Source organism: Caretta caretta, chromosome 1 (genome assembly GCF_965140235.1).
Source record: "Caretta caretta isolate rCarCar2 chromosome 1, rCarCar1.hap1, whole genome shotgun sequence".
In the NCBI taxonomy this organism is placed as follows: domain Eukaryota; kingdom Metazoa; phylum Chordata; order Testudines; family Cheloniidae; genus Caretta; species Caretta caretta.
This window is the reverse complement of record NC_134206.1, coordinates 136,686,552-136,698,872: the sequence shown is the minus strand read 5'-3', so window position 1 is coordinate 136,698,872 and position 12,321 is coordinate 136,686,552. Positions and strand designations below refer to the sequence as shown.

General features: G+C 41.9%; 1 protein-coding gene across 4 annotated transcripts in view; it reads left to right on the top strand.

The window, feature by feature from the left end:
• Positions 1–327: 327 nt before the first annotated feature.
• Positions 328–12,321, top strand: part of GEMIN8 (gem nuclear organelle associated protein 8) — a 36,388-nt gene continuing 24,394 nt past the window's right edge. The window contains exons 1-3 of one of the 4 annotated variants that reach the window (XM_048861222.2): positions 328–395; positions 7,305–7,341; positions 10,195–10,642. In XM_048861222.2, coding sequence (XP_048717179.1) covers positions 7,339–7,341; positions 10,195–10,642 — 451 coding nt within the window. In that variant the 5' untranslated portion in view covers positions 328–395; positions 7,305–7,338. Of the gene's footprint in view, positions 396–743; positions 925–4,660; positions 4,768–6,949; positions 7,006–7,304; positions 7,342–10,194; positions 10,643–12,321 lie in introns of those variants that run through there. The other 3 variants (XM_048861203.2, XM_048861212.2, XM_048861227.2) reach the window with 3 other exon arrangements.

Sequence of the window (12,321 nt, the reverse complement as noted above, 5' to 3'; positions counted from 1 at the left end):
AAGGATTAGTCAATAAGCAAATATTTCCCATGCCCATTGGTTGTAGAATGGAGGCATTATCAGCAGCTCTGTAGTTAACCCTGTGTGTAGATTTTCACTTCAAGCAGTTTCAGATGTTATGGGAAGAAAACAAATGTTTGTTACAAACATACTGACACCACAACTCTGAATACAGATGTAGGTCGTGGCTTTCAAAGGAGCCTATGGGAGTTTCGTGCCCAAATCCCTCTGAATGCCAATGAGATTTGGTTGTCTAATACTTTTAGGCTCCTTCAAAAATCCCAACCTCCATCTTTTGCAAAGTTGCTAGAAGAGCATTCAGCAGCACCAGCCAGGGGAAACCAAGAGGCCCCAATCTGAATATATTTCAAGCACCCAGCACAAACTGGGCATGGGTGAGTTATAACCTTTGGTGCTGGCCTGGGGCCTCTCCGGGGCTTGTTCCGTCCCACACCAGACAGGGGCAGCGGGAAGGCACCAGCACCGCCCACTCGAAATCTGCCCCGTGCAAAGGCGTGTGGGGGGGTGGTCTGGCTGGCGGGCTCCGCTCCCGCTGAGTGAGGTGTGGGGGGGGAGTGACCCCAATCTCCTGGCTGCTACAAACAGGGGCTGGTGCCGCCGCTTGGGGAGGCGGCCCGGTGTCTTTCACCCCCACGCACAAAAGCCGTCGGCGCCCGCTGCCCCCTGACGCTTCTTCCTGGGCGAGCCTCCCTCCTCCACAAGGCGCCCGGGCAGGCGCGGGGAAGCGGGGACGGAGGACGCTGGTTGCGGCGCCCGCTCCGCTCCGCCCCGCCAGGGAGCGCCCCAGCCCAGGGGATCGGGAGCCGGCAAACCCCGCCCCCGGGCCCCGCTTCCCGCCGCGGCAGGAAGGAAGGAGGAAGGACGAGCGGGTCCCGGCGCCGGTGCTGCCCGCCCGGACCCACAGTACGTGCCGCGGGCCCCGCTCCACGTGGGGGTGCGGGCTGGGGGGAGCCCCCGTGGGGAAAGGGGCGGGGCTGGCCCCAGGGCAAGGATCCAGACACCTGAGGCGGGTGGGGGAGCCCCCGGTTCCCAGCCGTGGCAGCCCATGTACCTGAGCCGCCTGGAAGAGGGGATCCCCGGAGCCGCCCCGGGGTGGTGGGGCAGTGGGAAGAAAACAGAGAAATCTCTCTCTGCCCCCCCCTTCCACCCCGCCTGGGAACTCAGCTGGTGAATGGGGAGGGGGGCGGATACCTTGGGGTGTGAGGGAGACACCCCCCCCGCGCCCCAAAACCATCCCGTGAACTGGGGTGAAGCGATGGCGTGGGGAGACCACCCACCCCTGTGTGAAGTGAGGGGGGAAAGGGACCCCCCCCCGCAAGCCCCTCTCCCTAAGGCAGGGGTGCTTGGGTGAGGAAGAAAGAGAACCCACCACTTCCCACCCCCAAGTGATAACCGCGGCCCCCGTGCTGGGCTCCCCGTCGCAAGGTGGCTGCCCCAGCAATGTTCTGCAATACACCAGGGCCTTGCTGTGTTGGGTGCTGTGCAAACGTAGAGCACGAAAGATGGTTTGATGCGGTATGGATGCACCAAACAGCCCTACTTAGTAAGCTTAAAACTGCTAGTAGTTAGTGGCCCGTGACCAGGATTCATCATCGGATTTGATCCGCTGGTTGGATCACTAGCTTCCCTGGCCGGAGCCGGGTACTGAGGGGCAGCACGACAAGAACGCTGATCTGTGCCCTCCAGTGCTAGGCACTGTACGCAAACGCACAATAGGAGATAGTGCCTGCTCCAAAGAGCTTAAACTACCCATTTCCTCCTCATGTGCACACGACTTCCTACCATTGACCTGCCAATGCCCCAAGATAGGACAAAGACCCAAAATAAGGCATATTAGTGATAATTTATTGTTCACCATTACATTTTTTTTAATATAGTACAAATTGACCTTTCATTTTTTCCAAATCCAAAACCTGCATTTTCCCTATAAGCCACTCAAATGCACCAGGTATCCTGGATTTCAAAGCAACACCCTGTATTCTCAGATCCATATAAGACAGGGGTCCCCAAACTGTGGGGCACTCCTCCAGGGGGCACAGAGACACATTTGTGGGGGAAGGGGGCCTGGACCAACCCCAATGGGGGGATGGGGAGAGAGTGCTACCCAGCCCCTCTCTGCCCCCACTCCAGTCCAGCCCCGCTCCCAGTCATGGCCCCACCTGCAGTTCCGGCCCCAACTGCGGCCCCGCTCCTGGCCACAGCTCCACTCCCAGCCATGGCCCCTAGCTCCCAACATGGCTCCACTCTCAGCTAAGGCCCCAGCTGTAAAGGTAACGATATTAAAATGAACATAGGTGGTGATGCACAATGGTAATGCCCCTGGCTCCCACAATGCACAATGCCCCTGCCCACATGCGCGATGCACAATGCCCCTGGCTCCCAACACGGCTCCACTCTCAGCTAAGACCCCAGCTGCAGCACAAGCCCTGCTTCTGCCCCCCCCCCCCCCCCCACCATGCTTCCTGGGGAGGAGAGAGTTTGGGGACCACTGATATAGGAGTAGAGCCTTAGGCTCTTGGGACCTGGTGAACTGTGACTTTATACATGCTACTGCATGGTCTGCGTGGAGTTTTTGTACTGATTTAACTATTTCAGTGTGCGTTTGTGAGGCAAGGGGTTGATTTTCTACCAAAACAGTTAAATGAGTACAGTCTGTAGCCTGGCCACAATTATACCGTTATAATTTATTCCCCTTTCCTTACAGCAGTAAGCTGTACCTGCATAAGCACCTTATACCAGAATAACTGCATGCATATTAGATCGCTGTAACTATGCTGGCTGGATAACAGCCAGGTCCTAACCAGAGAACATTTTTTATATTTACCGACATCAAAAGTCAACCAGAGAACATCTTTAATATTTAGCGATATTCACAAACAGGAATGTAGTCTACAGGAGTTTTTGTTAAAGGGGTATACAGGTGTAATTAATTGGTTCTGTGTTGCACATCTGCATTTCTACAAGAATTATAACTGGGCCATGTTGATATTAAAATTAACATAGGTAGCGATGCACACTGGTAATTAATCAGTAGCTGAGTGACAGAAAAGGCTGAATGGACTTTCTTTAAACATCCTCCTGCCCCCAGATTTTCTAGCACTAGAAATGTAAAATGATCATTTGAAAAATATAAGCTGTTGGTGCTACAACATGGCATTTTGTTCTCACCGAGTTCTTGGAATATGTACAAAACACTTACAGCAATTTCAGTATTGGTTCAAGTAAGTCATTGGTCGATCTGTTCCTTTATCCGACTGTCAGCATTACCAAATACTTAAAGATTTGGTGAAAAAAGTGGGGAAAAAATCATTCCTGACCCACACAAATGATTGATGTATTCCCTGAAATAAAAGTTGTAATGACTTACTTACTAGTTGTCTTATTTTGCAGAGCTACAAAAGTTAGTGTTGGTAAGATTCTCCAGTCCTCTCTAGTTTTATTTACTTCAGTGACTTTCTGTGACAGTAAATTCCACAGATTGACTGTGGGATCTGTGAAGAAGTATTTTAATTTGTTCTAATTCCTCCCCCTCTTAATTATATCATTTTCTATTTCTATGCAACAGTGTGAAAAGAAGTGACTGACTAGCTCTTGCTATGCTCTTCATAATTTTAAATAACTGAAAGTCCCCTCAATCTTTTTTTTTTTCTTTCCTAAATAGTCCTGTTTCTTCAGGTCTTGCCATACTGAGCAGTAAGACTTTTGTTGACTGTAGGCCTTTTCAAGCTGTGCAATATATTTCAAGTGTGGTTACCAAAACTGTGTACAATACTCCACCAGGGGGCTGTGCTCTCATGGTGTACAATGTATCATCACATTTTCAAAATAGCAGGTTTCAGAGTAGCAGCCCTGTTAGTCTGTATTCACAAAAGGAAAAGGAGTACTTGTGGCACCTTAGAGACTAACAAATTTATTTGAGCTCACGAAAGCTTATGCTCAGATAAATTTGTTAGTCTCTAAGGTGCCACAAGTCCTCCTTTTCTATTTTCAAAATAGAGCATTCCAGGATCCAATCCTACGGGATGGTAATCCGTCTCAATTTAACTTCAGTGGGACTGAGTGATGTACAACACTTTGTGGGATCAGACCCATAGTCAGTTATGGCTTTCTTCTTTCATCAGTATTTAATATAAATGGGGAATTATTATATGATTTGAAAGGTTAGGAAAGGAGATAAAACAATGTATCAGAAATGGACCGTTTGTCCTGTGTACAGTGCCTAGCACAATGGGGTCCTTATCCATGACTGGGACTCCTAGACGCTGTGGTAATACAAACCGATAATTATGTGGTTGTGGTTAAAAAAGGGGGGGGAGGGGATTTTCTGTGCCAAAGCCCTCGAAGCAAGAGAACATTTTAATACACAAAAAGGGGCCAAGTATTCTTTGTCCAAGCATTTTATTGTTGCTGCCTGCAGCCTTAAAATCTTTTACTTTAGTCCGCAATCCTGCCAGATGGTCTCTGCCAGCAACTCCCCTATCCCTGCATTGAGACACATTCAGTGACACTCCATATGGGCACCAGGGTTTTCCTGCAGAGATCATTTGGCAAGACTGGGGCCTTAATTTTACTACCATGAGTAGTCCCATTGATTGGACTATTCACCATAGTGAAGTTAAGCACATGTACAAGTGTTTGCAAGATTGGGACCTTAGCTTTAATGCCAGCATGCAAAATTCTGCCCATCCAATTGCCTGGGGATAGTCATTTTTGTATGAGCAAGTAAATTTTTTCATCATCATTATGGTAAGTGCAGGCAAGTAGATTTTTTGCCTGGGCTAATACATTTTCTTGGTAATTTTACAATGATGATTCATACCTTTTAGTAATTTCTTCATTCAAAAGTTAAGTGGTGTTCCCAGCGACATTAGACTATTTTCGGTTTGTGCAGCAACCTCCGTATTTTAACTTTTAGGAATTGAAAAAAGTAGAGCCAGAATTATTTTATTTATTTTCTGCTTCTTGAGTGATTTTGATAACCTATTGAATTTACTTTTGAAGAGCCATTTTGCTTTTTTGATTTCTTATTAATGATTTCTTTGTTGTTTGTATTATGGTGGTGCCCAGGATCAGGACTTTCCTGAGTTAGGAGTTATATTTCTATAAGGGTTCATAAATAATTTATGACAATTATTTTTTTTCTGTTTGCTAAAGTGTATATTTATTTCATGTTCCGTAAGCTGATACATTTTAATGGATTTGTGAGGGCTTTTTCACCCCTCAAAAAGCTCTCTCTATGTGCTTCAGAATATGGTTTGTATTTTTTTGTCACTTATGGTATTAAAAACAAAGTCTCTTTATGTTAGGCTGTGAACCTGATTTTCGTTGATCCTTAAGGCAGTTCAGAGAATGGTTTGGTATGCAAAAGTCATAGGCAGACACAGAATTCTCGTGTGTGTAACTTCCCTAAACTACAGGCGGAAAATGAGAGAGGCAGCTACAATACAGTTTACATTTTAAATATGAGAAAGAGACCTTTCTGTTTACTCTAGTGACTTTGACAGTACCCAGATGTGCACATGAAAGAAATGAAAACTATATACACACACGCACACATGCACGCACGCACACACACGCACCCTATGAGAGAGAAACACAACTTTTAAAAAGATGATAGCATAGGAAAATGTTTTTTGAGATGAACAGAAAGGGGAAGCCCCGCCCATGTCTTTTATATATCTGTAGGCTCGTTATGCTGCAAGTCACTGCAATGTTTCATTAGTGACCTCCGCTCTTTCTTTCCCTCCTGCCTCTCTTGGCACGTTGGAAGGAAGACAATCAATTCAGTCTCTTTGACAGTTTTGAACCTGATTCTGCTAACCTTTACTCATATGAGTAGGCCCATTGACTGAACTGGGACTACTCATGTATGTAAGGACTGTTTGCAGAAGGGTTGGTGAGTGAGGGGTTTGCATATTTGGGCTCTGTCTCCACTATACAAAGGGAGAGCGTTCAGCCTTTGTGCTGATTTGTGGTAGCTTCATGATTTGCATTTCTTTGGTGGTGTCAGGGTGGACTGCATTCAGATCTCTTTTCACTCAGCATTGCTGTCTTAAAGAGACAAATAGTTGCTGCTTCGTCAATAAAGTCATAAATAGGAGGCCAAATGCTGCTCCAACTGTCACCCTGGGCAGCCCCAGTGGGAAGAATTCTACTCCGTTATGCTGGTGTAATCTGGGTTAGCCCCAAAGAAGACAGTGGAATTACTCCTGTTTTACTTTCAGTCACACTGGTGTATCATTTGACCCACTAGTTGGATGGAGTAGCTTGGGAGTGTCAGTTAGTGGATTCTTTGGCCCACACTAATTTTTTTAAAGTGTGGGGAGGGGATGTTAATCTTTGTATCATTCCCCTCTGCTGCCCCTCGTGTCCCTTCAAATGAGAGTTTCTGGGTGATGACACTATGCGGAATGGGTGGTTTGGGTTTGCTCTTTTAAAATCTTGATATAATGAAATAGCTGTCCAATAGTCAGGGCATTTTCAAAATTCCCTTAAGTGATTTGTGTTGTAAATAACTTTGAAGATTAAAAGTGCAATGTATGTGGTAGGTGATAGTAATTTTAAACGGCAGCTTGTAATTGCAGATCTTCTTACGATCTGGTCCTTTCCAGTTTCCACTTTTGTACTTAACCTCCCCTCCTCTCTCCATTCAAGTACTTGATCACCACCTGAATTTGTCTGTGCTTCGTTTAGGTGAAGCAGTGTTGCAATCAGGGAAGCATAAAATGGGAGAAGACTAAGAGGAGATGGTTATACAAATAATTACAACATAGGATTAAAAATAAACAAAAATCTTACTACCTGAGTGAAATCAAAATGGTTTTAAAAATGCTTAACATAAAAGTTTTATAGGATTCCTTCTGCAAACACTACTGAGGGATAAAGTAAAGTCTTTCTCATTTAAGGTCATTCCTTAATGTCATTAATTTTGAAGATACCTAGAAGTAGAGGAAGCCACTACCATGTGGAGGATAAAAAAAATGGGTAATGAGACCAAGTTTATTTATCTCTTCCTGCTTTCTAGGCTGCAGGGAGATGGGGGCAGAGAAAGTGCTCTGCCCTTTGATCTTTTTGAGCCTTATATATTAATAATCTCAATATTTAAAAGTTCCATACTAAAACCAATTAGAATCAATGAATAAGAGGTTTCAAGTATTCTCTGATTACTCAAAATCCCTCATCTGTTGACTTGACTCTTATCTGTAGCTACTAGGGTTCACTAAAGATGCTTTGTGTATTTAACTATCTTTTTATAAATTAAAAAATATTATTTTCTTTTCTAGTTTACGTTGATCATTGGAGCAAACTCCACAGGTGATGGTAAGCATTCTTTACTTCTACTGTGTATCTGAGAGTATGGGCAATGCACACTTCGTATGTTAACTGCATATACAAGCAAATTGTATTGAACTGTCAGCACATAGTTAAAAGAATTGTATTTTAAATTGCATTCAAAGTAAAATTTATTTATTAAAATAATTGTTTGATTGGTCTCCTCAGAGAAGAATCTAGAGACATATAACAGGAAAATAACAGGGAAATCTGCTGATCACTCTTCTTAGATTTATAGCTTTTATACGGTTGAGAAAAACTCTGTATTTCCATTTACACAACAGCTGAAAAAACACAGACATACAGCTATATTCCATAGTTAGCCTTTAAAGTGTTCCTTTTCCTTCTTCATCCCAATCTAAAACATCCCCTTAATTTTTTTTCAACAGATGGATTTTAAAAATTCAAAGAAAGAGTGAGGTTTTCTACAGTCACTTTTTTTCCCCTTCCAAACACAGAAGTATTTGGATAAGCACCAAAATCACAATTCTATCTACATGAAGTGGCCCTTTGTATTCCTCTCCCCCTAAATTAACATCTGGGGCTAGTCAGATAGACAAATCAGCCAGCTGTATTCCAAAGTTTTCAGTGAGGTCATCACCAAGGCCCATTTTAGAAACATTTTAGTTAAAAGAACTGAAGATATTTTTTGTATTTTAAAAAGATATGTTGTCATCTTGGAGAACACATAGAATATATGAAACTTTCCTTTTTTGTCAAGCTGTATTAACTGCTCTACTGATGTTTCCAAACTTGATGTTTAATTAATTCAGTGGGAAAAATTAAACAAAGTGCTCCAGAACTAACTATGTGAAATGGGAGTTGCAGCTTCTCAGATTTGACCACAGAATCTTCTGGTCTTGACTATACTTTGAAGAACTAGAGTCAGTGTGACATTCTCATTTAATGAAAGCAAAGTAAAAACCTTAAATATCCTGGTTTTTACGAGTTCATTTTCCTTCTTATAAATAAATAAATACACCCTTGCAACAGGGCCAGATTCTCCTCTTACACCAGCATAAATTGGCAATAAATCCCCTGAAGTCAGTGGAGTTTCACCAGCCCAATCGAAGTGCATGAGGAGCATCTGGCTCATAAAGTCTTAGCCAAAAAGACAGATATTTTGTTATGCATTTCCATAAAAATTAATTTGGTGGCTGTTTCTTAAAATCACTTGTATGACACCATAGATTTGTATAAACAGACGAGACACAATCCCTGACTCACTGTTTAAGTGAAATAAGGGAAAAAAAAAAAAGTTTATTAGCTTGAGACTTTGTTCTTGTAACTACTTAAACATAACCTTAAAATTATGTTGTCAGTGTTTTTAAGCCCCTTTTGGAGGGGCGGGGTGCAGGAAGGGAGGTTGGTTTTGGGGAAGGGGTGGTAAGACTTTAGCTATGAAGTGTCGCTAAACCAAATTCATAAAATTTGATTTTTTTTAAAAAATCATTCTTGGTGATTTAGGATGTTAATAATACAGGTAAAAAAGTATGATTTTTTTATCTTGACAGTATCCCTGAAAAAGAAAAGATGACCTTCCACATTTAAGTCTAAAATAGTCCAAATGTTTGGCATAAAAAATAGATCAAGTAAAACTCTCCCTCCCCAGAGACGCACAAAATATCTACACCAAGGACATGCATTATGGGAGGAACATCAGACTTTACACTAAATTTATTGGCTTTTTTCAGTTTAAGACAGACACGTGTTGTTGCATCATCGGTATCCAAATTAATTAAGTGAGACCAACTTGTTTTTAAATCCAACATCACTTTCCATGCGTTCAGAGCCCTTACTCAGAAGCTCTACCCCAAGGACAGACAGTGGGCAAACACCACCCCAAGAGTGATTTAGCTTTCCATTATCCCTGACCTTTCTCCAACACTACCCATGTGTAGCCGAATTAGTAGGGGAGGGGAACCTATTGCAATCTTTTTCTATACAGAATTTACTTTACTATATAGGGCTGCTGCACTCTTATAGAGTTATGTGGCTGGAATAGAGCCATGGGTAAACTGTTGTGTCAGGCAAACAAACATTTTTAAAAACAGTTGTTGCTGTTTTACAACTTGTTCAGATTTATAACTGGAAAGAGATATTTTAGTTTACTTAAGTCAACGAACTTTATTACCCTTTTTCAGATTATAGCTGCTGATGAATAGAGAAGTGAGATTTATTAGCAGCACAGCACTTTGCTACGCACGCTGTGGGGGTTAATTGGGACCTTGACTAAGGTGTGATTGAGACGTGACTAAGTTGCCATCTGATCTCTACCACTGAAATTATTATGGCAAGGAGATGGGGTAAATGCATTACTATATGAAATAGGTGCCTTTATTTAGTACAGAGGAATTTCAGAAGCATTACCCTCTGCCTGTTAACATGAAGCTTGTGTATTCATAGTATGAGGCTTATCCCACACGCACTTTGAAGTAATCAAACCTCATTCAGCTCAGCTTTCACCTGTGTAGTATATGAATTCACATGAATTTATTTGCATTAGTAAGTGTTGAGTATTTATATCCACACAGGCTCGGTTTGCATTAGTACATTTCAACATGTTGCCCCAAAGGAGTGGCTTCCACTGTAATAAAAGCGCTTTGGGGTAAAGCTTTGATGCAGTCATTCTCGTTACTTTCTTCCTTGGTGACTAGTAGAGTGAGCAACATGATCTATTTTTGTATGTATAGTATGTTCACGCTTCAAGCACTTGTCATTTTTCCTCCAAAACACATGGATTTTGCTATCATAGGAAGTAAAGCATTTGGAATGAAAAAGCTTTTCAATTCTAGGAGTTGCCTCAACACTGTCTCTCCCCTCTGCTCCCACTTTTTTAAGGAGGACTCACTGCACGAAGACTCTCACCCATGGTATAATCAACAAGTATATGCAAGATACTGGAAGCATTACAACCAAGCCATGCACTGGATGTACAAGCACAAAAATGCCTACAGGAAAGCCATGGAGTCCTTTCATCATCTGTCATGGTATCCATCCAAAACCTTTCCTACAGGCCGTTACTCGGATTGGGATGGAGGCAACCCATCGGATGCTGACGACTATTCTACCTACACTCCAAACAGCAGAGCACGTTACCCTTCCTGGCCCCAGCAATACCCAGATGCCCACTGCAGTACCAGAGTGACCAAGAATATGGGCAGGGATTCTGAAATGGAGAAGGATTCTGAGTCTGAAGAGGAGATAGAATGCGATCTGAGCAACATGGAGATCACAGAAGAGCTCCGCCAGTATTTTGCACAGACAGAGGCGCACAGGCAGGAGTTACGTAAGTTCAGGCCTTGTTTGTATTATATACTTTCCATCTGAGGCTGTAATGAATATGTCCTTAATGCAACATTAGGGTGTTGCAATATAATACACAAGAGTAATGGGCACTAGAAGTAAATGAACCAGTGAAAATACTTGTGGTTTTTCTACCTAGAACGAATGAGTATGAATGCTTTGGAGAATAGAAGTAGCATGTATTTGTTCAGGAGAAAATGCTTTGTTTAGAGCAATTCTGGGGGAAATTGAGGAATCTGTAGCATTAAGATAGGTAGTGAAAATCTCTATCTTTTTCCTCAGTAAAACAGGTAGTACTAATATTTTAATTATAAACTTTTTTCTATAAAAATGATCCTTTGAGTCATTTCCAACTTTCCATTACTCTGTCCCTACTATTGTTCTGGTTTATCCTACAAATACCCAAGTGCTGAAAAATTTTTGCATTGACATCCAATACTTCCTTTAAAAACCAAAAGATTTTTTTAACATTTCAAAATTCTTAATCAGTTGATGCTCACATTTTAAATTAAAGCTTAAGTCAGCTGAGTTAAAAAAAAATGAATGTCAATATTCTCAAAAATCTGGGCTTCTTAAGGTTAAATTTAGTAAAATCCTAGATTCCTGCGAGGTCCAGCCCAAAGGAAATTCCTAGCTATGTTGTTTAATGCTGGAGGAAGCTGCAATGTACTCTTTTTAAGATGGAGTAGCCATTTGCTTTATTTTTCTTTGGCTCACCAAACAGTAAAAATTCCAAGACCTGTCTTCCCCCTCGGTACCCTTCAGTGTTGTACAGGAAATATTTTTTTCTTTCACATTCAAAGCCTCAAGCCCAGCTCTGGGAAAATAGTAGGGGGATATTAGCCAAAAAAATCAGTAGGGGAGTTTTTGCAAGTCTCAGTCCTTGGAGATCTCCAAGTCATCTTTATCTCTGTGAAATCCTTTTAAAAAAACAAAGTGTCTTGTTGTCCTGATTTATAGTTTATTGCATAGACAAATAAAGTTTACACGCAAGTTTATAATCTGTTTTGAGGAAACAATGTGAAAAACATCATTTTCCCCATGTTCTTTGCATGGGAAATATCCAGCATAAATGCTTAATAGAATGAGCTTTCATTGTAATTATGCTATCCTTTCTCTGGGCATTAAGGAGGGAGAGAGGAGGGAAATAATTTGAAAAAAGTGTAATCAACAAGTAGGAAATTTTTATAAATTACATTCTGCTATTTAAATCCTTAGAGTCAAGAATATCTGGAATGCTGAAACACACAGGCTTAAGTGTACACATACAATCAATAGCAAAATCAGAAAGGCTAAGGCACACAATGAGTTATACCTAGCAAGAAATACAAATGGCAATAAGAAGAGGTTCTTTAAAGACATTAGGAGCAAGAGAAAGACAAAGGAAAGTGTAGGTCCTCTACTTAGCCAGAGGAGGAGAGCTAATAGGTAATGACATCAAGAAGACTGAGGTGTTTAATGCCTATTTTACTTCAGTCTTCATTAAAAAGGTTATTAGTGATAAAATACTCAACACAATTCACATTAATAACAACGGAGAAAGAACCCAAGCTACATTAGACAAAGAGGAGATTAAAGAATATGTATGTAAATTAGATGTTTTCAAGTTGGCAGGGCCTGATAAAATTCATCCAAGGGTACTTAAGGAACTATCTGAAGCAC